General features: G+C 39.4%; 1 protein-coding gene across 1 annotated transcript; it reads right to left on the bottom strand.

The window, feature by feature from the left end:
* Window positions 1-1917: 1917 nt before the first annotated feature.
* LOC131434379 (serine protease nudel) lies at window positions 1918-25161 on the bottom strand. Its single transcript, XM_058601047.1, has 12 exons — window positions 23813-25161; window positions 23675-23752; window positions 22500-23611; window positions 17293-17626; window positions 15955-17227; window positions 15715-15884; window positions 4281-4394; window positions 4032-4206; window positions 3348-3974; window positions 2649-3275; window positions 2376-2591; window positions 1918-2309 (listed from the first exon to the last, which is right to left on the bottom strand). The coding sequence occupies exons 1-12, from the start codon at window positions 25098-25100 to the stop codon at window positions 1937-1939; spliced, it is 6387 nt and encodes a 2128-aa protein (XP_058457030.1). The 5' UTR covers window positions 25101-25161; the 3' UTR covers window positions 1918-1936.
* Between the last annotated feature and the right edge of the window lie 644 nt (window positions 25162-25805).

Genomic DNA, 25805 nt, shown 5'->3' with positions numbered 1-25805 from the left:
ACCCTTCTTAATCACCTAGTGGTGTGATAATGCCTTTCTCTTCTTTCATAACAGTCTCATGAAAATATGTTTAATACTTTTATTAAATAATTTTGGACACTAATTTTGACAACAATTGATGCAGATTGATTCGAGTAGTTCACAAAAGCATGCTTCAGTGTTTATGTCACACAGTCAGCATCATTTTTCCAAACTAGTGCTTGACATTTGCGTTGCCTATTTGTATGAGAACAGTGATGCTAATCTAAAAAAAACCTTCTTAGTCCACTTAGTGAAATTTTCATATATCTTGAAAAATCACCATAGGGGAGTACATGAAATTTTCGAAATCGAAAAAAATTTTTTAATGCCAAAAGGCTTAGAATTGCATGAAACGTCGAGATTTAGTGTCATCTCGAAAAAAAATTTTTTTGAAAAAATCGACTATTTGGGACTTAGAAAAAATATGAAAATTTTTTTTGAAAAAATCGACTATTTGGGACTTAGAAAAAATATGAAAATTTTTCTAAGTCCCAGAAAGTTGATTTAAAAAAAAAATTTTTTTTTGAGATGGCACTAAATTTCGATGTTTTATGCAGTTTTAAGAGTTTTGGCATCGAAAAAAATTTTCGATTTTGGAAATTTCATGTACTCTCCCCTATGCTGCTTTTTCAAGATCGAAAATTGTCAAACCTTTACCACCGGGCAGCACCCCTTAAGCATGTCCGATTTAGGTCAAATTTTGGATGAAGGCTTTTTTCGAGGTGCTTAAACTTTTGAGCACTAGAACTTGACGAAAAAAGAGGTGATCCCAAAATTTTGGCACCCTTATATAGAGAGAGCGGTAAAAATCAACGTGTTTTGTCGGTTACGTCACTTATACCATCATATATCTGGAACCAAAAATCACAACCATTTGATCTTCGAACTTGATCAATGGCCCGACAGTAGCTTTCAAACGAGCCCAAGTTTGTTAAACTCGGTTCAGCCATCTTTGAGAAAATTGAGTGCGTTCAAATATCTTCGAAAAGTGCACAGACATACACACATACATACATACATACACACACACACACACAGACATTTTCCGATCTCGACGAACTGAGTCGAATGGTATATAACACTATGGGTCTCCGAGGCTCCGTTCGAAAGTCGGTTTTCCCAGCAATTCTAATATCTTTCTATAGAGAAAGGCAAAACGATTTCTGTGAATCTACAATAAAAAATACCGTAAACATTGCCTGTATGGCTTTGTTTCGTGTCTTGTAGCACGCCGTGAAGCAAAGTTCTCCATTTTCGTGCAATGCTAACGAGAGCGGACGCTTCATTTCATTGCACTGACTGACTGAGACTGAGAGCACAGGCAATTTACCATGCAAGGCAACTGGTCTGCTCAGTAGGATATACTCTCACGCATCCAGTTTCTCTCTAATATAGGTCTCGCATTCAGTAATGTCAAAATGGGGATTTATCCTCACTCGGTAGCGGTCTCGTACTCGTTCGAAAAAATGTTGCATGCACTGGGTTTTCGCTCTATTAGATGGATTTATCTTTAAAATTGCAAAAGAATTCTCTGGAATAAGGGTATTGAATTTCACCCTTGTCCGATCTGTCCTTGAAGCTTCAGTCCTTAAGGCAGACGTTTGGATTAACCGAATTGAATCAATACAAGCTAGGTTCCTCCGTTCCCGGGTAGAAGTGATAATTATGCCCTCAGATCTTTACCTTGGCGCAATCCGACAGAAATACCACCTTATACTGATCGTGGTCGATTATTGGGTATGAACACACTTTTAAGCAGGAGAAATATTCATAGGAAAATCTTTGATGGGTCTTCCAATGCTTCATGACATTCCCCCTGGGCCCGTTTTTGCTCTCGGCGGCCCTGGCAGTCATACATTTTCTTCAGTAAAATCATTCCACCATTCTGTAGTCACTGTTTCTATTTATTTCACACTTAATTTCCGCAATTTATCTCTAATCGATCACAATTTCGTTCGTCCTGTTCGTCCCAGTTCACCAACCGGAACATCGGCCGACTGGGTTTCATGAAGAATGATTGCTTCTCGTTGATGACCACCTTGGAGAACTTGTTCATCACCACGGCTTTGGTGGCCGTCAGGCGCAATCGATCGACCGGGTTGCCAGTGTTGTTGGCCGTCCGCAGGCGGGACTCCTGGAGCATCTTACGACCGTAGACCTTCGGAATTCGACGGTACCCTACGCTTTGGCATATTTCCATGATCGTTTGGTCGTCGTATTTGACATTCTTGGCGAAACATTTCGAGTGCCACACTCCGAAGGTTTGCTGCATTACTTCTCCGTAGTTGCTGCAAAGAGAAAGATGTTTAATTTTCTTTTTGCTTGTCGGAACTGATCTGATTCTGTTAGCTTACGTTTCGGCGTGATTTTGTTGCAGTGCATAGCAAAATCGTTCGTCTTCCTGTCCAGGACAATCCACCTCCCCGTCACAAACGAAATCATGCGGAATACAAGTGCTGCTGTCACCACATCGAAAACTGTCATTTCGACATTTGCACAGTCGTGGATTTTCATCCGACTTATCCCAACAGTTTCGAATACCGTCGCAAATTTTAGCCGGTTCGGTTACTCTGGGGAAAACATGGTTCAAATTAGCAAATACATTTTTCGATGTAAATTGAACTCACTTGATATAGGTATAGCAAGAACATTCGTGCGGTTCGTCCGACAGATCTCCGCAATCGTTACGACCGTCGCAGAACTTGCGTTTGTCTACGCAGCGGCCATTTTCACAGCGGAAGTGCGTGGGCAGGCAGGCGGTCGAGGTTTCGTTCTTCGCCGCACACCAATCGGCACGTTCATCCGAACCATCGTTGCAGTCCAGTTTCCGATCGCACACCAGCGAATGATCAACACACTTCCCATAGCGACATCGTTTTCCCGCGCAAGGAGGTGCCGGGAAGTCGTAGTCGCACTTGTGATGACCCAACACATGCTGGATGTCATCGTAGTACTCCTTCAGCGAGATCATTCGGACAACTTCATTGAACCCGCAAAGACCTCGCTTGTGCTGATAGAAACCAACCGGATACCAGCCGGAAAGTTTGGTCTTGCAAACCACCACTCCGGAACGGATCGCAGCTTCGGAGTAGCAGTGGTCCGCATGGTAATAGTCATGCTCCGGATCCCGTTGATAGCAGATGTGTTTTTCCGGAGTACAATTCGTCATGTTGATATGAACCCGAAGAGTTCGGGTTCTTCCCAGTTTATCCTGAGCAACTGCCAAACACTGATTGTCGTCGATCTTGCTTTCTCTGAAAGAAAAAAAGCACAAACATTCGAGTCGATTTGATTGACGATCACTGTTGACACTGTATTATACGTACTTGGTGGGAATGAAGGTCGGCAGAACGTGCCGAGTGAAGCTGAGTTTCCGTTCCAAATGTAGCATCACCACTCGGGCTTCCGGAATGAAATGATAGCAATCCACTCGGACCACCTGTTCGTACGGTCCCGTGATCTTCAGGTACGACTTCGCACCACCAGCGACAATCGACAGATAATCGTGCTTGAGATTGATCAACCTCATGTACGAACTATCCACGATGATCCAGTTGATGTCGACGATTATGGCACTGCACAGGAATTCCCCCTCCAGATAAATGTCCACATTCCAGGGCCAATCGTAATCGTCACCGAAGTTTTCGATCAGCTCAATGTGGGCGTTCTCGTGGAAGGTGATATGCGGCAGCTGATGGGGTTTCTCGATCGGGTTGATCGGTTTGATGTTGACCTGGACCGGAACCTCTTTGTGTTGATTCTCAAAATGGCTGATTTCATGCTCGGTTGCGTTGATGTACGGAACGCAGGTGATGTGCAGGGCCTTACACTTGGCTTCGGCCGAAATGTTCTGATGGGACGTCACCAGTTTGGCCAACGTTCCGGGAAGAACCGTGCTGGACTCATTGTCTCGGCTTGCGTCCAGCAGATGTTGTGAGAAATTTGTGTACCCTCTAAAATGAACAAAAATCACGGTAATTGTCTGTTAGGTGTAAACGGCCATTACTCACGCGAATCCCAAGAATGAACATATCTTTCCTACCGACTGCGATGTTTGGTTGTTCATTTCCACACCGCAAACAACCTGCCAAGTTCCGTTGATGTTTTTCGTGACCAACCCGTCGTACTTGAACAGCGAAAGATTATTGGCATCGAAATAAATCTTATGGCCGTCGGTGAGAGCAACTATGAAGTTTTGACAGAACAAAAAAAAATATAGTGAATGCAAAACAATAACTTGGCACAACTATTTCACTTACGGCAATCCAGTTCGTCCTCGTGCAACGGACAATCCGGATGGTTGTCACAAAGTTGCTTCTTATCGATGCATTTTCGGCTCATTCTGCACGGATACTTTCCTGGTTCGCATTTAACTGAAACGAAATACATGAAATTGTTTGAATTATATTATCACAGACAGGAAGGCTCTTTTTTGTAATTATCATTAAATAGAAACTTCGAATTAATCTGTTCACAGATATATTCAGAACTAGCGAATTGCAACTGCAAACCAAACTTGTACTCGTCTCGTTCGGTACAGTCATAAATTGCTTAGGGTCACAATCACAGAAAAAAAGATCAAGATAGAGTACACTGAGATCTTTTTTTACGCGAAGGAAACGCATCACGTAAAAAAACCGCGCAAAAACGAAACCGCGTAACTTCGGAAATCCGCGTGATAAAAACCGCAAAACTAAAGAAAACTGTGATCGCAAAATAAAGTTTTTTTTTTGGATATTGTGAAGACGGTACGACCACTTTGTTGTAATTTATTGAAAGATGGCTTTTTGGTCAATGTTGCTTTACAAAATATTTATTTTGCGTTAAAAGCCGACGTTTCGAAGGAATATCCCTTCATCTTCAGGGCAAAAACGACAACAAATATTTTTCGTCAAGTGGATTGGAACATTTAAAATGATCAAAAACGGGAACGGCTACTCTAGAATTTTAGAGCGTGTAAAAGTGTAGAAAAAAAAACACTAAACTAAAGAATTTTTAGTTTCTGATGCCAAATATCTTAGAAATGTATGAAACATTCAAATACGGTGCAATTTCAATAGATTTTTTTTTGAAAAAATCGACTTTGGGACTTCCGAGATTGTGATGATGTGAAATTACGAGATTTCCAATATTGAACATTTTTGTTGATCCCAAATGCCTAAAAGTTTGAAACATGGTGTAATTTCATAAACAATTTTTTTGACTTTAGGACTTCCGAAACTGAAAATTTTATGATTTCTGAAATCGAAATTCTTTTCTTGATGTTAAATGTCATAGAAATGCATGGAACGATCAGTTTTTTTTAAATCGACTTTGGAACTTAAGATTTCCTAATTTTGAGATCTCAAAAAAAAATAGCGCAATGTCTAAGAATTGCATTAAACGTTGAGATATGGTTTAATTTGAAAAATTTTTTTTTTAAATAGACTTTGAAACATGAAAAAAAATTGAGATTTCCGAAACTGAAGAAAATTTTTGTTTGGTACCAAATGTCTTAGAAATGCCCGAGACGTCCAGATCTAGTGTAATCCCAAAATATATTTTTTGGAAAAAAATCGACTTTGAGACTTTTGAAATTGAAAATTTAAATATTTCCGAAATGAAACGTTAAGATATGAAGTTATTAAAAAAGAATCTTTCTTGAAAAAATCTACTCTGGGATTCCCGAAATTGAAAATTTAGAGATTTCCGAAACTGAAGGAATTTTTTTGATGCTAAATCTTTTAGAAATGCTTGAAACGTTGAGATGAGTTATAACCTTGAAAAAAAAAAACGACTTTGGAATTTGAGAGCGCGTAAAAGTGTAGAAAAAAAACCGCAAAACTAAAGAATCTTTTCTTCTGGTGCCAAATATCTTAGAAATACATTAAAGTCCACATTTGGTGCAATATAAATTTTTTTTTAATCGACTTTGGGACTTCCGAAGTTGAAAATTTGGTGATATCCGAAATTGAAAATGTTTTTTGATAATAAATATCTTAGAAATACCTGGAACGTTGAGATATGGTTTAATTTCAAATTTTTTTTTTAATAAAAATAGACATTGGGACATGGAATTTTTTTTGGATTTCCAAAACTTAAGATTTTTTTTTGATGCGAAATGTCTTCGAAATGCATGAAACGTTGTGATATGGTGTAACCTAGAAAAAATTTTTTTTTAGAAAAAAAAGACTTGTGAACTAGAGACTGCGACACTTCGGAAATCAGCGTAGAAAAAAACCCGCAAAACTGAAGAATTTTTTTTTTCAGATGCCAAATATCTTACAAATGTATAAAAGTCCAAATTTTATTGTAACCACAAAAAAAATTTTTTTTTGTATAAATCGACTTTGGAAATTGAAAATTTTATAATTTCCGATATTGAATTTTTGTATGCTAAATGTCTTAGAAAAGCACGAAACGTTGAGATATGGTTTAATTCAGAAAAAAATTATTTTGAAAGAAATCAACTTGGGATGGAAAAATTTTGAAATTTCCGAAACTGAAAAAATTTTTTTTGACGCCAAATATCTTAGAAATGCATGAAATGTCCAGATCTGGTGTAATTTCAAAAAACTTTTTTTTTGAAGAAAATCGATTTTGGGACTTTGAAATGGAAACTTTGAGATTTCCGAAACTGAATCTTTTTTATGTCAAATATCTTAGAAATGCATGAAACGTCCAGATCTTGTGCAACCTAAAAAAATAGTCTTTTTTTTTTTGAAAAAAATCGACTTTGGAACTGATTTTGTGATTTCCGAAATTTTGTTAGATGCGAAATGTCTACGAAATAAAATACATTGAGATATGGTGTAACATCGGAAAAAAATTTTTCTTTGGAAAAAAGGGACTTGGAATTTTAGGACCGCGTAACCTCGGAAATCAGTGTAGAAAATAAAAACGCAAAACTAGCAAGTTTTTTTCTGATGCTAAATATTTTAGAAACGTCGAAATTTGGTGTAATCTAAAAAAAAAATTGAGTAAAATTTGAATTTGAGGGACTTCCGAAATTGAAAATTTTGTGAAACTGAAGAAATTGTTTTGATACCAAATGTCTTGGAAATTCATGAAACGTCTACATCTGGTGTAATCTAAGAAATTTTTTTTTGTGAAAAATCGACTTTGGTACTTTGAATTTGAAAACATCTAGTCTGGGAGATTTCCGAAATCGAAAATATCTTTTTAATGCCAAACATCTTAGCCATGCTCGAAACCTTTTTTTTTAATCGAAATTTTTCTAAGTGTGTGTCTAAGTTAAGAGTTAACTCAAAAAAATTTCGGGATAACACCAGATCTCGACGTTTCATGAGTTTCTAAGTTGATTTTTATATTGAGGCTCATAACTGACTTGATTAAAAACAAACCTATTTCAATCCACCTAGTGGTGTGATGATTTCTTTCTCATATGAGTAATAAATTTTAATGTGATATTTTTCAAAAAACATTGCATTGAATCTTGTAAGGACGTAAACTAGCATAAGCTATGAATTGAAATAGTTCTAAGATAAATTTAGTAATTTTTTTTTCTATTTTGCATCGTTGCTCTAAATGATAATTCAAAATTTGAAGCTCACTTCACCCTGTTTTTTCCGGAACCGGAAGTCGGATATGGAGTATGTTTCATTTATGAGTTTTTGACAACTGCTTGCAGTATTTACACAATCTGGGAACTGGGAATCGATAGGTTTAAAATCAATTTTTTTTATCATCCACTGATAAGACTTTATTCTTTTTTGCATCGCCATACATGAAAACTCGCTTTTGGAGTTGATATTGTGTATATCACTCTGTAATTCTGGAACCGGAAATTGTATCAAAATAAAGTTCAATTGGTTTCTATGGGTTCATTGGACTTTTCATCTAATTTAAGTTTATTATTGTCGGTTCTCTGAGAATTTTGAGTGCATACTTTTGCGATTTTTGCAAATTACACCTTATAACTCCGGAATCGGAAGTAATATCCGGGCAAAATTCATAAGCGTTCTAGGGGAAGCTTGTGAAAATCGGTTGAGCTATCGTCGAGAAAATGAGTGACATTTTTTGTCACATTCACACTTACATACACGTTCGCACAAATAGCCATTTTATCAGCTCATCGAGCTGAATGAAACGGTATATGTTGAGTCGGTTTCACAGTGGATTGTATAACCTTCATATATGAGAAACGCAAAAAGGAACAAGAAATACAGTGCCCACAGAAAGTTTTCGTACATTTTCCAAAACAATAATATTAAATCATTTTATTTTTAAAAATTGGGTAGGGTTAATCGTCTACTGTGACAATTTAAAAAGGCTTTGCCTGATTTTAAAACATCGTCCAAGTGGGAATTTTATGAGAGTGTAAATGTTAAAATCGTATAATTGACTAGCTGAATTACCCGGCGTTGCTCGGAAATGTTTCGTAAAGGGAAGGCCGAAAAAAATTCTCGAAGTTGTCCTGCTTAGTGAAATACTCTTGTAGTGAAACATAACTTAGACGGCAACCCGATTCAACGATACGCCGTTCATGTTCAGATTGCGAATGATCAGTGTTCCATCTCAGATCTTACAATAATCATAATTTTCATGGTGTTCTCGACTAATTGGGTCAGTTTTATATTTGAACCCTTTTGTTAGGAACATTTAAAACACCTTTCTATAAATATCTTCTTAGTAACCTCCGAGTTTCATATGTATATGTGCTTGTAACGTACTTCCGTACTTACTCGTCACAACCGATTTACAATACCTTTGGCTTCCATGGATATAATCACTTGCTACTCCCTCCTCTTTATAAAAATTTTATGACATCATGAGTCGACAGTTTTTTCAATTTACATAATAAAATGCACATTGACCTTGAAATTCTTGCCACTATCTTGTTTTATACAAAATGGGAGATCAAAATTTATTTTCAAAAACCCCTCCTTCTAGTCTAAATGTCGATTCTCTTCAAATTTCGTCATTGACCCTCTCCCCCCATGTTAAGGACACTTCCTACACACTTTCCCCCCTGAAAATGTCCTAATGATCATTTCTGAAGAGTTTCATTGTGCTAAATTTGATAGCAATTCGTTCAGTAGTTCCGGAATTGCGCCGTTACAAACTTTACATCTCATTTTTAGAGGGAGGTACTACATCCACCCTACACGAATACCCTAAGTTGCACAAAAAGTATCTATGGTCTACAAAAAGTATCGATTCTCGTCAAATTAAATAATTTTTTTCATGATCCCTGTTAAGGATAGTTGCTACGCTCTCTCCCCCATAAAAATACCCTTACAGCTATCTCTGAAGAGCAAAAAACAGCTATGCCAAGTGTGATAGCAATCCGTTCAGTAGTGTCGGAGCTATGCCGTTACACCCCCCTTTTTAAATGCAAATAATTTTTATATATCATATCGAAGGTATGGAAAATGTTTGCATGATCTTCAAAAATTATCGATTCTTGTCAATTTTTATGAATTTTTTTTCATGGTCCCTCTTGTTAATGATACTTGCTACGCTTTCTCCCCTATAAAAATACCTTTGTGGCTATTTCTGAAGAGAAATAAATAACTGTACCAAATTTTATAGCAATTCGTCAATAGCTCCAGAGTTATGCCGTTACAAAGATTACACTCCTTTTTTTAGAGGCACTTACTACACCCTCTCCCCACAGAATATCCTTATAATCTTATCTAAGTTGTGCAAAAAGTGTCTTCAAAAAGTACCGATTCTCGTCAAATTAGATATTTTTATGAACCACCTTTGTTAAGGACACTTCCCACGCTCCCTCCTCTCATGGAAATATTGTTATAACCATCTCTGAAGAGCAAGAAGCACATGTACCAGGTTTGATAGCAATCCGTTAAGTAGTTTTGAAGTTATGCCATTACAAACATTACACCCCTCTTTCTAAAAGCATTTGCTGCATCTATCCCCCATTAAATTATATTTACGGTATGCGAATTGTTTTCTAAGATCTTCAACAAATATCGGTTTTCATCAAGTTATATGAATTTTTTCATGACCCCTCCTTGGTTATGACACTTGCTACGCTCTCTCCCCCAATAAAAATAGACTTATGACCTTCTCTGAAGAGCAAGAAGTACATGTGCCAAGTTTGATAGTAATCCGTTCAGTGATTCCGGAGTTATGCCATTACAAACATTACACCCCCCTTTTTAAAGGCACTTGCTACATCCACCCCTCCCTATAATCATATCTAATATATGCAAAATGTTTCTATGGTATTAAAAAAGTATCCATTCTCGTCAAATTAGACAATTTTTTTCATTACCTCCCCCTGTTAAGAATACTTACTACGCTCCCTCCCCCATTAAAATATCCTTATGACCATCTCAGAAGAGCAAGAAGTATCTGTGCCAAGTTTGGTGGCAATCCGTTCAGTAGTTTCGGAATTATGCCGTTTTAAACATTACACCCCCCTATTTAAAGGCACTTGCTACATCCACCCCCCATATAGTCATATCTAAGGTATGCAAAATCGTTCTACGGTCTTCAAAACGTATCGATGCTTGTCAAGTTATATGAATTTTTCCATGACCCCCCATTGTTTATGACACTTGCTACGCTCCCTCCCATATAAAGATACTCCCTAAACCATCTCTGAAATACAAGAAGTACCTGTGCCAAGTTTGGTGGCAATCCGTTCTGTAGTTCCGAAGTTATGGCGTTACAAACATACAAACTTACATCCATTTTTATATATATAGATTATTTTGAAAGAAGAATATAAAACGGGCACGAACTGCTTACGAAATTTTGCCACCGTTGAAAATGACAACGCTTTAAATCGAATATCCATTATAGTGAAACTTGTTAGGAAACTCTCGGTAAGCCACACCAGCTCCGCCATTTTTTTACAAGGTGCAATGCATCTACGCCCAGAGTGTGGGACTCTCCACAGGACTACCACTGTATAATTGAAACTACCCACTGAAACACCTTGGATCTCCAACCCTACCTCCCCGGAACTACCGTTAGGTATTACTTCGAGGTGGAAGGATATCGGTGTTCAAAGCACCCTTCCCGGTCTTACGCATCGCCATGGAGATCTGCATTGTTTTATCCTACTTTTGGACCATTAGCTCTCGACTTTGAGCCACTCGCTTCGCTCCAGGGGATCGACCAAAAGGATGTCGAGGTCGGTCCGGCGACTCCGGTTCACTGGCGCCCCGACGACTCGACATCGATGCTGTGACTTCTACTCATCTAGTCCCCGACGAAGAGTTCCCCGATGACGGAAAAACTCCCGAACCGACGCTTGTTCGCTGATCCCTCTTGGTTTAGCAGTCGGCGGTCGAGACTGCCTGTTGTCGCGGTTCAGTTCTCAGTAGACCATTTCTTTGTGTCGCAAAGCGGGGGCAAGCATACAGGACGTGTTCTGCCGTCTCAGGCTCATTTGGGCATCCATGGCAAGCAGGAGATACCGCGGGGGCTAACCGGAAACAACTGTGGCCTGTGAGGAACTGCGTAAGGCCGAAGTTTACTTCGCCGTGGGGTCTGTCGATTCATCATTCGTGGGAGCGCCTCAATCGCCATTGAAGCACGCTTGCAGGCGTATTCAACGTGCTTGCCGAAACTGAGCTTGTCGTCAAGCATCACATCCAATTGCACCAACTCCGCCTACTACGTTTTATGTGTTACGTAGTAAATATCAGTGGCGTCTTGTCCTTATGTGCACAACCTGTCAAATTGAAGGAATTAACTGCATCTACATCCGCACACAATTCGTTTTTAGATTCTTCATTTATTCGATGAAATCAGGGCTGATGGTACCGAATATAAAATAATGAATGATTTGGTCCACTTGCGCTACTTGCGCTTGACTGCCAAACGATCTTTTCATAACGCATTGGCGCAGCTAATACGTTTCGCAATGAACTCGAGCACTTTGCCTTGTGCACCGAAAAACTTCAAATTTCAAGTATCTCTTATCGCAGTGTAAGTGTCTTTTCTGTACACATGAGTTGCTGCACAGATTCGAGGAGAGAGATTTGTTGTTCTCTCTGTCACGTTTGGCTCTGTGAGAGCTTGTATGTACTCCTTCGGCAGAGGCTTCAATGTCTGATGCTTATGGCAGTTGAAAACAAATTGCTGTCTCAGTTGCAACGTCGAAGCCAATTCTTAACAATTCTTCTTTTGTTTCGATGATACAAAATAAGTTTAATAAAAAGTTCTCACCCAAAAGTGTTTAGTTATTTCATTGTATTGGTAAACACAAGTAAATATCCATTCCTCAATTTTAGTTTTCACTTACAACGAACTGTTACATCTGATATCATACCACATAAGCAGTGCACAACCCGTAAACTCTGTCACGAGACGCCACTGGTAAATATAACGCACAGTGCTCGAGTTTCAACTTGTTCGATGAAGTTTCTGTCATCAAATTGTAATAACAGGTGCTACTAGGAATCAGAAATTTTACATACTCCGATTTGAAAGAAATTTTGCACACGATTTTAGTCCGGCAAACTATTTATTTTTCCCGGTCTCTCCCAGAAGTTATCGTTCTCGAGTTTTATTTTCTTAGACATGACATTCAATATTCTAAGTCTGTCAGTATCTTCTATTTCTGAGCGAAAGCTCATTATTACTAAAGTAGTAAATAAAATTTATTCCACTATAACAAAATTTCGGTCAACAAAGCGGGTTCGAATAATAATATTGTTCATTTTTGCCTACCGCATATAGAAAGGTTATGCAATGTACCGTAAAGTGGTAGGGTTTTTGCTATTTTCCCGTTTCAAATTAAATTTTCTTGGAAACGGTGTAGAATATAGAAATACCCACCTGACAATGTCTTCGAAATTTAGTTGAGAATATTCTGTGAAATTTTCAGAGTGATTAATTGAGTTTCGCGGTCGTGTTGTATTTTTTCTGACTGAAGAATTGCTGAAAATTGGAACGCTCGGAAATGCATACCTCTACTTGTTCATCAAATATCTCGGCTTTGAAGGCTTGTATCATAAATCTACCGTGACAAAGTCTAGATAATTTAGTTTAGATGCGATAAAAATGAAGTCTTGTATTTTGCTGTGAAACAAAGTCAGTTTCAATGCATCCGCCTTATTTTTTCGCTTTGGTTTCCTGATAGCATTCTGAAAAAGGTTTGGCTCGGCAAGGCTGCCAAACACACAGACATTCAATCTTTGTGAAAGTTGAAAATTTTTTCATTGTTCATTGGAATCATGTAATGTCCAACCCATACGATAGATTAAGGTGAAATGTAGCGTTATAAAATGCGCGCAAAATTTTATCAGCTTCAGTTGAACGAACCGTCGCATAAAGCATACCATGAAAAACGGACACATAGAAACAAGAACTTTTTTCAATGATTGAGCGCAGTGGGTTTACCTCTCGTTATATTGGCTTCTAAAAAAGACTGGACGTAATGGATTTTTGAATCCTTCACACTTTGAATATATGCTAATTCAATCCTTATTGTTAGTGATTACTCTTACACTAGAGCTATAAATCATGAGTAATTATGAATGACTAACATGAGGCTATATGTATATGTATTGACCAACTTGCTAACCATGTATATGCCTTAGTTTAGTAGCAAGCATGGATTCTCCTTCAAAAGAACGATTGAAGACGAGATAACATTCAAGTATTTTCGATATCTTTGCCAGTCGTTCATCAGGCCCTTCCCGCCGATGAGATAGAATTTACGTAAAAGTATTTACTTGACTCGCATGATAGAACGCGGTCGAATTTACTTATCGAATACATTCAATGCCAATATATTCCATCCTAATTGACTTTCATCATCATCTTCGAATAAGTAAAAAGTATTATTTCTGTTGTGTCAATAGGATCGTAGCACTAGCCATGTAATCGTAATGTAATGTAGCTTGTCAATGATGAAGTTTTAGTTTTGCTATAAAAATTGCTACAATCTAAAATAATACCTGTTATACGATATGACACAGCCAAGCTTTATTGCTTCAGCAACATCAATGCATTGAACTCAACAGAATTGGACATTATTAGCATTATAAACGGCAGCTACTTAGAAAATAAACGATTTCTTACAATACCCATTTTATTGTATTCAACTCGTTTTTATTGCAACACAAAACCCAATGCTGCATAAATTTGCATCATTATTTTATATGTAATTTTTGCTCACGATATAATGCCACCGTGCCCACCGTGCATTTCTCACACCACCTCAATACAAAACAGCAGCGCGCAAGCAATAAAAAAAATGCGGAAAAATTTATGCAAACTTTTTCAAATTTCGGTTGTTTTAGCTAATATTTTATAATTTTGAGTTGCACTTTTAGATTCTTTGTGAAATTCTGCTACAAACACTACTTTTCAGTGCTAAAATCATCCCCGTGGAACGGAACAGTAACCGTTTATATATTTCAAAAACCAATTACGGCTCGGCAAAGCAAAATTTCAAAATTCTAAGAATACTTAGTTATGATAAATTTGATTTCGAAAACTTAAGTGTTTTTGGTTTTTCTAAAATCGGTCTAGTTTTTAAATAATTGATCAAAAACGCGATTTTCGCATTCCGCTACATTTCACCTTAATGTGATAAAACTTCTCATCAAAATTATAAAATGTATGCTAGCAACCCGGTACAGTTTGCTCATATACGAGAGAGTACAAGAGAAATACGAAGCGCAAAGGGAATTGAGCGAGCCACGTGGTCGATTTAAAACTCAACACGTGACCCTGTGTCCTCAGACCTTAAACCAAGGCTCATAGGGCCAAGTGTTATATACGATTTGACTCAGTTCGTCGAGTTCGCAAAATGTTTGTGTGTGTATGTATGAGTGTGAATGTATGTATGTATGTACCATTCTTTGCACTAACTCGGAGATGGCTGAATCGACTTTCTCAAAATAAGATTCAAATGAAAGGTCTTACGATCCCATAGAAAACGCTTGAATTTCATCTTGATCCGAATTTCGGATCCGGAATTACAAGGCAATTAGTATAAAAATTCCGTATTTAAGTTAAATGTTTCCCAATCGATTGGCTGTTAAATTATATCAATCTACTGAATTATTTACGTTCAAAATTATGACAGAAAAAGGTTATGTGGCTATTTTTGAAACGTTTAATTAATGCACGGTCCCGTATAGTGAAGATTAAGGCATTTTTAATGCCAAAAGGTTTGCCCATAAACTACTATAATCTACAGAGTGAAACAGTACTCAGGTCGAGAAAACGTAGCGTGTTCCACTATTGCAGGTACTTCCGAAACCGAAATCTTGGAACTGGTATAGTCGAGAAAAGTGACTGGGATCCATTTTTGATTCCATGGTTAGAATCTTTGGTCGTTAATCGAAAACCGGAAACAAGGAACGCCGAAATTAATTTGTTTGGCCGTCTACTAACAATGACTACCGATTGGAATTGTGTTGAGGCAAGTTTAAAAATTATTTTACGTTTTATAGATCGCCGCTTTTAGTCACGGTATGAATAATTTAACAATCTTTACCCTGTAATTTCAGAACCGGTCGTCTGATCCGGATGGAATTCAGATGTTTAAAATCCGAACACTTTTTTTAATTGGCACCCTTATAAAGATAGCAAAGATGTAGTTCTTCGTCAAAAAATGAGAAAATACCGTAGACTAGACATGCAGCCAAACTACATATACTGAAAAGCTCGACTCAAGATCGAGTATTTTGGGATGCACCAAATAAAGACAAAATGTGTATTCTGTACAGATCATATTGTTTACAAAATCGAACTTACAGCAATCCTTTTCATCGGTAAGATCCCAACAGTCCGTCTTGCCATCGCAGATCAGAAAGTTGTACTTGTCCTGCAGATAGTCCCGGCACGAGCAGCCGACCTCGTCCGATCCGTCCTCACAATCAATGACCCGATCGCACCGGTGAGCAATGTTGATCGTTTGACGAATTCTAGAAGAGGAAAAGTTGGCTCAATTTAAATCGATTTGTCACCGGTGGACCGGATTCCCCAAAAACTCACTTATTGCAGGCAAACCGTTTGTAACGGTAGGTTTCGTTCAGTGCAGGACCCAACGACATGTTCATCAACGAAGTGTGCAGATTATGGGCCGACAGATGGAACTGATTCAGGCGTTTGTACTTTTCATCGTGTAGATCAACGAGTTGCCGGAAGAACGGATGTTCACGGGCGGGTTCGTGGGCCAGTACTACATCGGATGCACCGGGTTCCATATCGTCAGCGGGAGCCTGAACGGTGTCGCTGTCATTGCGCCGAGTGGAGTTTACCGAGCTGTCGTCAACTTTGATCGGGAACAAAGTGGAGTTGTGTTGGGTCTCATTCGATTCGTTCAGTAGTCGAAAGTTGGTAGCGGTTTGAGGTTTCAAACTACTAGTCAGTGTCAGTGGTTCGGTTGAAGTTTCCGTGTGAATGGTGCTTAACGTATGTGTTGTAGTTGTGGAGTTCAGCGTGCTTGCTGTTGTTGTTGTTGCAGTCATTTCCGTTATCGTTGTTGTGAAACTGTCTTTCGATGTTGTACTTGTTATTTCGCTAGGCGTTTCTGTCGCAAGTGTCGTAAATTTCAGAGTAAAATTCATCGGCCTGAATGTAGTCGTTGTGTGAGAACTATTTTCTAGTGTGGCAGCCGGTTGTACAATAATCGACGGACTATCGGTGGCTGTGACAATCAGACCGTGCATTCCGTGTCCATGTTTCCCGTGTATCCGGTGATATTTTGGTTTTAATGTTGGAACACTGCTCGGGCTGAAAGTTACCGTTGACAGTTTCGTTGGAGCAACCGTTGTTGTAGTACTGGTTGAGGTCGCGTTCTCGATTTTAATTGTTTTATTCATCACCGATCCGAGAAGGTGATCCAACGGACAGTTAGCTTCATCTTCACCTCCGAGACAGTTTACCACACCGTTGCAACGTTTTTCCGCTGGCAAGCAGATAGTCGCCCCCCAAGGACAGCGAAAACCCGGACATTCCATCACTGTACTTACATCCGAACCACCTTCTTCAATTTTATTATGAATCCAGTCCAAATAAAGCGCAACTCTAGTGTAAACACCGGGTTCACTCTGCCGGGCACATCCTTCTCCGTGACTAACCACTCCGGCGAGGTAGTATTCGTGTGGGTTGGAATGACTTTGACAGACAAACGGTCCTCCCGAATCCCCTTGACACGCATCGTGACCACCCTCGCTATCACCCGCGCAGATGTACATTCCGTCGCGATCATTTTTGTGCTTACAGTATCCTAAAATTGGCACCGACACGAATTTCAAATGATCAGCTGCAATAGACATAAAACAAAAATGATTAAGGGTCATTTGATAATAAAAAAACGTTTCCCATTACGAGCTTTTCCACGTTCCCACAGGGCACCCCAACCAATCGCCGTGCACAGGGTGCCTGCCTTCGGTCCCCAAAGCCAGTCCCGGTCGTTTGTGGTTCGGTGTCTGGCGGGCAGACAAATCGGCCGGACCCACCGGTTATAGTGAAACGGTCGATCCGAGCGCATCAGTGCGATATCGTTCGCCATCTTTGTCGCACTGTAGCCGCTGTGCACTACGATGTGCGTTACCGTGGCGACTTGCACTTGGGGTGCGAAGCTGCGCTTCCTCAGCATACCAGCGCGAAGCTCGTAATAGTGCCGGTGGAAATTGTCACAGCAGTGGGCTGCCGAGATTATCTGAAAAAAAATTCGACGAAAATTTTTCGAGTTATTAGTTAAATAGTATGTGTTTAAGTAAGTAAAGACTGTCCCAGAGAGTTTGGATGCAACCAAAAACCGCTGCCATTTTGCAATGATTCAGAATCTGTCAATTTTTATGGCTGCGTGCTGTTGTTTACACTCTTCTCTAACCACTTGTGCAGTTGTTTATTCGTTTTCATTAGTTTGTTTTGAAATGCGTGGACTTTCAGCAGAACAACTTCGAAAAATTGTGTACAAATGGTGCACAGAACGTGGACTGTCACTGAGAAAGATAGCAAAAATGGAAGGAGTAAGTGAAAAAGCCGTGCGAAATGCAATCAGGAAGTTCGGTGAGGATAATACCTTTGAGGATAAACCGAAAACGGGTCGAGAAAAAAGGTCCTGCTAACCCTCAGTTGGATAAACGTATATTGAAGGCGTTCGAGCAAAAGAAGGAGGTTTCAGTTCGGGATGTTGCCAAAAAAGTGGGCACTTCGAAGTCAAATATTCTTCGTGCTAAAGAACGTTTGAATCTTCGAACCTATAAGAAGCAGAAACAACCAAAACGTAGTTCGAAACAAGAAGCATCGATCAGGCCGAGGGTTCGAAAGCTGTACAATACGATTCTTGCTGGAAATTTGAACTGCATAATCATGGATGACGAAACCTACGTGAAACTCGATTACAAATCCTTGCCGGGACCACAATATTATACGGTGCGAGAAAGGGTAAGTTTGAAACCAGTCCGAGACATCGATTGAAGTCGAAAAATTTGGTAAGAAAGCTATGGTCTGGCAAGCAATTTGTAGCTGCGGAAAGATTTCGAAACCCTTCATCACCACTGCTTCAATGAACAGCGGAATATACATCAAGGAATGTTAACAAAAACGACTTCTACCCATGATTCGAAGCCACAAGGATCCTGTTGTCTTCTGGCCAGATCTTGCTTCTTGCCACTACTCGAAATCAACGGTAGAATGGTATACTAGCAAAAATGTCATATTCGTCCCAACAGACATAAATTCACCAAATTGCCCACGACTTCGACCAATTGAGGAATTTTGGGCATTAACGAAGGCACATCTTAGGAAACATGTATCGGCAGCCGAAGCCATTCAACAGTTGGAAAAAGATTGGAAAAAAGTAAGTGTCAAAACTTGTCGCCAAGAAGTCTGTACGGAATTTAACGAGGAACGTTCGCAAGAAGGTGCTAGCGAGCTTGTCGACAATGGCTAAGTAGCAAATGTTGAGAATAATATTCTGTTGTTGTAGTCTAATATTATCAGTATATCGAATAAAATTTGAATATCTAACACTTGTGAATTATTTACAGCGAAATCAATGTGCATCCATACTTTCTGGGACAGTCTTTATTTGTTTATATATTATTAATATGGAAATATATCCAACTGACGTTTATCGACATATTTGTAGTTTTGCAAATTTTTGTATGGAGAGGCATCACTGTGCATCGCAGTTAAGAATGTGGAAGAACACAAACTTAATACTAGGTAAAAAGAGGGTGGCTGGTGTCACAGACATAACTGGAGAACGTGAGTCAGTCCCAGAATCCAAGTTCCGAATTTAAACCCCAGCATGTAGGTGTTGATTTCTGGAAATAAAATTCAGAAACTGAATTTTGGAATCAGTTCCAGAGTCTTAGCGTTGAATTTTCTACCTGAAATCGGGAACTAAATTCTTTTTTTTTTTTTTTGTTTTATACATAGTCACACTGGCAGCAGTCCTTGGAATGGTCTGTTTGGAATGTAGTGGTAATAATTGTAATAGTAATGTAATAATGGTTATAGTAATAACAATAATAATAATCTTTTAAATAGGTTTACCTGTTGGGTACTTGATGTATTTTTTTTGCATACTTATCTATACTCTTGCGTTATCTATTCGTTTCTTTTTTTATATTTCTGGTATTCTGCATTATTCTTCTTCTTTCTTTCTTCTTCTTCCTTCTTTTCCAAGTTGAAGAGTTTCTCTTAGTTCGATTTTTCAGTTTTCTCAGTGTGAAATAATTTCATCTCATTAGTAGTGTCATCATGTTATTTTAGCGATTACTCGACTTTCAATTAATGTATTGTGACCAAATCGAATACAATATCTTTGCCTCGGTTTTGTGAAGCACTACCGCAGAAAAAGTAGTTCGAAAATTGTTCAATACTGTTTTTATAGCGACGCGAAAACTTGAAGCGAATGGTCCTAATTTCATCTTACTTTTGAAGTCAATCTATCGAACAGAGACAACAGATCTCACTCTAATTTATTGTTTCCGTATATGAGATGACTAATGGAGCTGAGATAAATGAGGGTACCGTTACCCTACTTTTATCTCTACTATTGGTCGATCGTTAGTTCTGAGCTGAAACGGTGACCTTTATTACCATTCTTGCATACACTTACTTTTACACTTCACTCACAGATCATCACACCCATCTGGTTTCACATGAAAACGATACAACCTCACAAAATGAACTGGATGAACATCGTTTGACAGCTGTCAGTGGTTTGCTCATTTGTTCAGTATGTATTATTTTATTCTATTCTACAATATTCTATCTCATTCCACAGTATTCCATGGTACACAAACCACCAATAAACTTCAAAGATGGACTGCATTTACCGTTTGTTTGATGTCATCGTGTGAAGCCCAATTGGATTCAGGAATCAGAACAAATTGGCTCAAATGACACGTTCCTCTTGATATTTGGAGATTTGTGCCTCATTAAATTCAATAATTAAGCTAAAGCTGTGACATATATCTATATTAAATTCTAACTCTAATTGATTGTATCTGATGATGCTGGCAATACCGTCAAGCCCACCAACCCCACGGGAGGGAACCTGAATTCTGGAACTAAATTCTGAAGCCAAATTTCAAATTCAATTCAAAACTCAAGTGGATTACTTTTAGATGTCAGCTCGATAATTCAAGACGAATGAACCTTTATACCACTCAGAAGGCTTGTTTTTGCTGCTATTGGCGTAAGGAAAGCATAAGAGGGAATGATTGATGTTCGTCCATTTACATTTATCCAGTTGAAAATCGGGACGAATATGTGTCTAACTACCTCACAACCGTCGTCGCGGGTACGAGAAAGGCAAGCAAGCGTGGTGAGTTTTTCTCATTGTTTCCAATAGTTTGGGAAAATTTTATTTTTGAGTTACTTACGGTTATCTCACACCGTTGGAAATTTTATAATAAATTGCTGATCATATTCCTAATGACATGGAAAACGAATTATGTTGTTGCGTTTAGCACAACTCGATATATTCATGATTAAGTTCTACTCATTCTTCGAGTTTTGAAAAGACGTCCCATAGTAAAGTAAGACGTATTCACGTCAAAAGCAAACCAAATCAATTCCTTTTTGATAGTCGTCGGAAATTTTATAACTGACAAGAAAGTAATCTGTGAAGCATTCAATAATCGCTTTGTGACAGTTGGTTCGAAGTTAGCAGAGAATATCACCGCAAAATGTGTCTTATCCACTGCAACATCCAAATATACAAATGCAAATACAATTTTCCTTCAACCATCATCAGTGAATTGAATGAAATAAAAGTGCGGGCTCTGATCTTATTCCAGCAAATATATAATTTAAAACAAGGTTGCATCCTTTTCTAGGATCTTATCTGACTTCATTAACTTGATAACAGAAGAAGGAGGTATCCAACCAGATTGTCTTAAAGTTGCTGAAGTTGTTCGAATTTGAAAATCTGGTGACTCTGCAATACCCGATAATTAATGACATCTTTGAAAAATTACAGATAAGTCGCATAGGTTGTTTCTGATGTAGAAAGTCACAAAATACTCTATAGCATGCAATACAGTTTCCGTAGCGGAAGTAGCCTTATTCTACTACATGAAATGAGAAGTCCCGGGCCTAACACAGAAAAAAGTGGATTTTTTACCGTGAAAACTATTTTATTCTTCAACATTTTGATGTCCTTAAAAAAAAAGATTTGTTTAGGCCTTCAAAATAGGCTTCCGTTTCTGCAATGACCTCAGCGTTCGACGAATATTTCTGTTCCTGGAGAAAGAAGGTTTGGAAATAGATAATAGTCGCTGGGGGCCAGATCTGGAGAATACGGAGACCAATCTACGAAACTCGCCATTTTCCATAGCTTGATGAAAACTAGAACTCGTCTGATACGATCAGCTGTTATTCAAACACTAGTGGATTGCCATGAAATTTGATATTGGGCCATCTAGAGGCTTGTTCTCACCAAAAATATACACGGTTCGAAATTATTCACGTCTTTTCGTTGAGAGACCCGGGACTTTTCATTCCATGTAGTATAAGTAACGGACTGCGTAAGATGTATGGAGGCTTTATATTAGGATTTAAAAAAGGCCTTCGACAGTCTGAATTATGAAATACTACTTCGTAATTCGAAAGAGCATGGAATTAAAGGGTTTGCTAACAACCTAACTCAAAGCTAGAATTTGGAAAACAGAGCCCAGTATGTTTCAGTTGATGAAGTAAGAAGTTATTCGAAACTAGTAAGCGGTTGCATTCCACAGAGAAGTAATATCGGGACCTTACTGTTCTTGCTATATATTAACGACATGCTGGTGTTCCAATGTTATCGGCGAATGATACGGCCTTTTTTATCCGAATGCCAATACAAATTCTATTATACGAAACATGAATAACGAATCTGTTTAAACCTACAAAAATAACTAAATATGTCATGTTCCGATCACCAAAGAAAGTTCTTTCCACTTTTCCCAACTTAAATATTGAAAGAAATATAATAGAAAGAGTGGAAGTTTTTAAATATTTGGACGCGTGAATCAGTTTTTACCACGAAAGATACTATTTATGTTTTACGATTATTCAGTACAGACACTCACCCAATGTTCGTTAAAGATGCTCCCGCCACAGTGGAACTTTCCATCCCTGAAGATGGCCACAATGAACGGGAAAGCCGCCGGTTCCGCATTGGATCCTCCGACGATCCGTACACTTTCCACCATTTCGCCGGTGGCGTTCCGCTTCGAACGGATCTTGATACGGGCACTGGGGAATTCGCTAAGTTTCGACGTTCCACACTTCGGTTGAGGGCATTTGACAAAGTTGAACACCCCGTTACAACCTTCGGTAAAGTGCGGTTGGAATACGTGTTGACTTTTGGTACTCGCCTGAATGAACGGACCCGGCAGATGTCCGTCCATTTGGGAAATATGAGGTTCCTGATCGAGGGCACCGATTTCCGCTTCGCACGCATCCCTCGCCAAGGCGATAGGATTCTGACAAACCGGATACCATTTTCCTTTGTAGTTATGGTGTAAAATTCCCGAAGTGTGACCCACCGAGAAGGCCTTTACTTTACCCAAATCTTTCACCAACATCGAACAGTCCTGTTCGTCCTTCCGGTTGAAGCAGTTATCGAAGCCGTCACATTTTTCAATTGACGTGTAACATGTGCCACCTGATTTATGGGCACTTTCGAACTCAAACGCACTGTTGAAACAGGAGAAAGAAAATCTGTCGCATCCGAAACAGCCCATTTCGTCCTCACCGAGTGGACAATCGGCGTATCCGTCACAGACTCGTATCGGATTTAGGCGAGTCACACACGAACAATGGCTTTCGTCACTTCCGTCCAGGCAGTCCGTCCGGGCGTTGCACCACTCTTGATTCCGAACGCACTGCTGTCCATTGGCACATGAAATCCAACCGCGATTGCAATGCCGGCGACGATGCGATCCTCGGGCACGAACGAAATCGTGATCGTCCGTTTGGTTAGCCTTGATCCTGACGGTGGTCCTTACATCCACTGTCGGAGTCGTTGTTTGTACTTTGCTGGTGATCGCAGGTTCCGCAGCTACACTGTCCACAATTCGTGGAGCCGAACCTTGACCGACGACGTTGCAAATCAGTCGAACATTTTGTAGTTCCGTTGCTTCACCAGCATCTCGACGACCCGGTAAGCCTTGAATTTGAACAGGAATGTTGACGAAACCTGCAAAACGTAGAGAACCAGATTAGTGATTCGTCCTTCCACATCGACGGTACTGTCACGAACCTTCCGGATCAGTTCGCGGCACAATGACCGTTGCGATATTGGGGTCATTGAATAGATGAGGAGGAACGGAATATTGTCCTTGGGGGTGAAAAATTGGGTTTACGAGTTTCCGTACTGATTTTTTGTATAAAAACCTACCTCCGGGTTGGTGATGTCCGTAGATTGGCCTTGGATATCCGTACGACTGCTGCGGTACTTGATAGAAACAGAAATGGTTCGGCGTGTAGCCGCCGTACGCGGATGTGAACTTCACGTGGGAAGTCTCACCGGAAACGGGAAATCCGGTTTGACCGATACCACCGAATTGTTGGGCCTGGAAATTGTGCTGGTTACTGACGGTCGTTTTGACGGGTCCCTGCTGGTTACGCATTTGATCGCATAGGTTCAGAAATGGACCACTGGCAGCTACGGGTGCTATCTGTTTGGGCAATCGCAATTCCGCCGATGATTCTACGGAAGCTGAGTACCGATTGTCCACGTAGTCGTGATTGTGCTGATAACGGTTTCTCGCCCGACTCATAATGAAGTCATGAATGTCTTGCGATTCGCCCGAACGATGACTCAAATCTTCATGGATCGGATGGGACGGTCTACCGAACTGAAGATGTAGATCGTCGACCGTCGTTTCCGGAGTGGGACTTACAGGCACAGTGGGTTTCACGGTTGTCGATGGTTTTGTACAGTTTCGTTGTATTTTTCGGACACCCGATTCGAGGTCAACAGACTCCAACAAATCGTCTAGACTTTGAATACACTCATCGATAACGGGACGATGCTTTTCCGGTTCATACGGGACCGAGTGATTCAGGGCTCTGTGGATGTCATGGGTTTCTAGTGGAGTCATAGTCGAACTCGTGCTTATCGTCATTGCCGTGGTGGTCGTCGTCGTCGAATGGTCAAGCGGTTTAGTACTCCACGAGTCATCATCAATTTTGTTGTGCTCGAAATGCCATGGTTTGCTGTGTTCATCGTGAATCAGCGGATCCAAAAACTTTTTCGACGAAGTTTCGAACACTGTCGAGCTAACTGCCGTAGTCATTTTGTTTTCGGTTGTCGTCTCGAAAACCACCAATTCTGGTTTGTCTTTTTTCTTAGTTTTCTTCTCTTTACTCTCGTCCGAATCGAAAAACATATCTTTTTTGTTTTTCTTTTTATTTTTCGGAAAACTATCGCTCAATTCGCTCTGTAAATGTGTTTTCTTGTGATCTTTGTAATCATGTATGAGATTGGTCATCTCAATAAAATTCTTATTGATTTCCTCCGAAAGTTTCTTCAGCTTTTCCCAGATCTTATCACAATCTCGCTCGTTGTACGCTTCCTTTTTGCACCGTGTGTATTCGGTTTCCAGGGTTTCCAGCTCCGTTGCGAAGCGTTTCTCTCGCAGTAACCGATCCTCGTCGACGTTTCGTTTCCTTCGGCGGCGCATGGCCCGAAAAATGTCATTATTACTGTTGTCATCTTTCCCGTTAGAAGCATAAGCTATTTTCAGAAAGTGATCATTTTGTGCCAACTTTTGGACAAAACTTACGAAGCCAGGTGCAAAATTGTCTTCGTCTTCCGTAGATTTTTCGTCTTTATCCAATCGGTTATCGTTCAACAACTGAAGTCGATTTTCGTCTTCCAGGTCACGTTTCCGTCTTGACGTTTTGTGTTTGCTATCAATTCCCAATGTTTCGGACACTAAATGCGCAATCGATTCCAGAATTTTGTTCGGGAACTCATCAAACGTTGAATGGAAAACTCTTTGGTAAGTTAACTTGAATGCACTGCCGGTTGCCGGAATGGGTTCTGGAGCTAAATGAATAGAATAGAAACGAGTTGATTGAATTGTTTTTTTTTTTTTTCGGTTAATCAACTTTACCTGTCAGTAGTCCTACCAAAACGGTGCAAACATACATACAGCCTACTAAGATTGTGAGAACCGTACAGAGCAGCGCTATTCGGTGCAGTGCATTTGGCTTCTGTCGTGGTTTACTGCCATCATCTGAAAAAAATTATTAGATTTTTCAGTGTATTCGTTTAATCACATCGCTTGCTACGATCTGTTCGAAAATCGATTTGGTTTCTGAATCACGAAAAAAAATGACAGAAAATGTAACCGCTCAAATCTAAATTAAATGACAATATGATT

Source organism: Malaya genurostris, chromosome 3, assembly GCF_030247185.1.
Source record: "Malaya genurostris strain Urasoe2022 chromosome 3, Malgen_1.1, whole genome shotgun sequence".
Classification (NCBI taxonomy): Eukaryota; Metazoa; Arthropoda; class Insecta; order Diptera; family Culicidae; genus Malaya; species Malaya genurostris.
The sequence above is the reverse complement of the archived record's forward strand: the minus strand, read 5'-3'. Positions and strand labels throughout refer to the sequence as shown.

Excerpts from the sequence above, each read along its gene's own strand:
- LOC131434379 (XM_058601047.1), bottom strand. The coding sequence starts at position 25,100 with ATGCGCCGCCGAAGGAAACGAAACGTCGACGAGGATCGGTTACTGCGA. Across the intron at positions 23,612-23,674 it reads GCCGCGAACTGATCCGGAAG|GTTTCGTCAACATTCCTGTT; the intron begins GTTCGTGACAGT and ends TACGTTTTGCAG. Across the intron at positions 2,310-2,375 it reads CAACAAAATCACGCCGAAAC|CAACTACGGAGAAGTAATGC; the intron begins GTAAGCTAACAG and ends TTCTCTTTGCAG.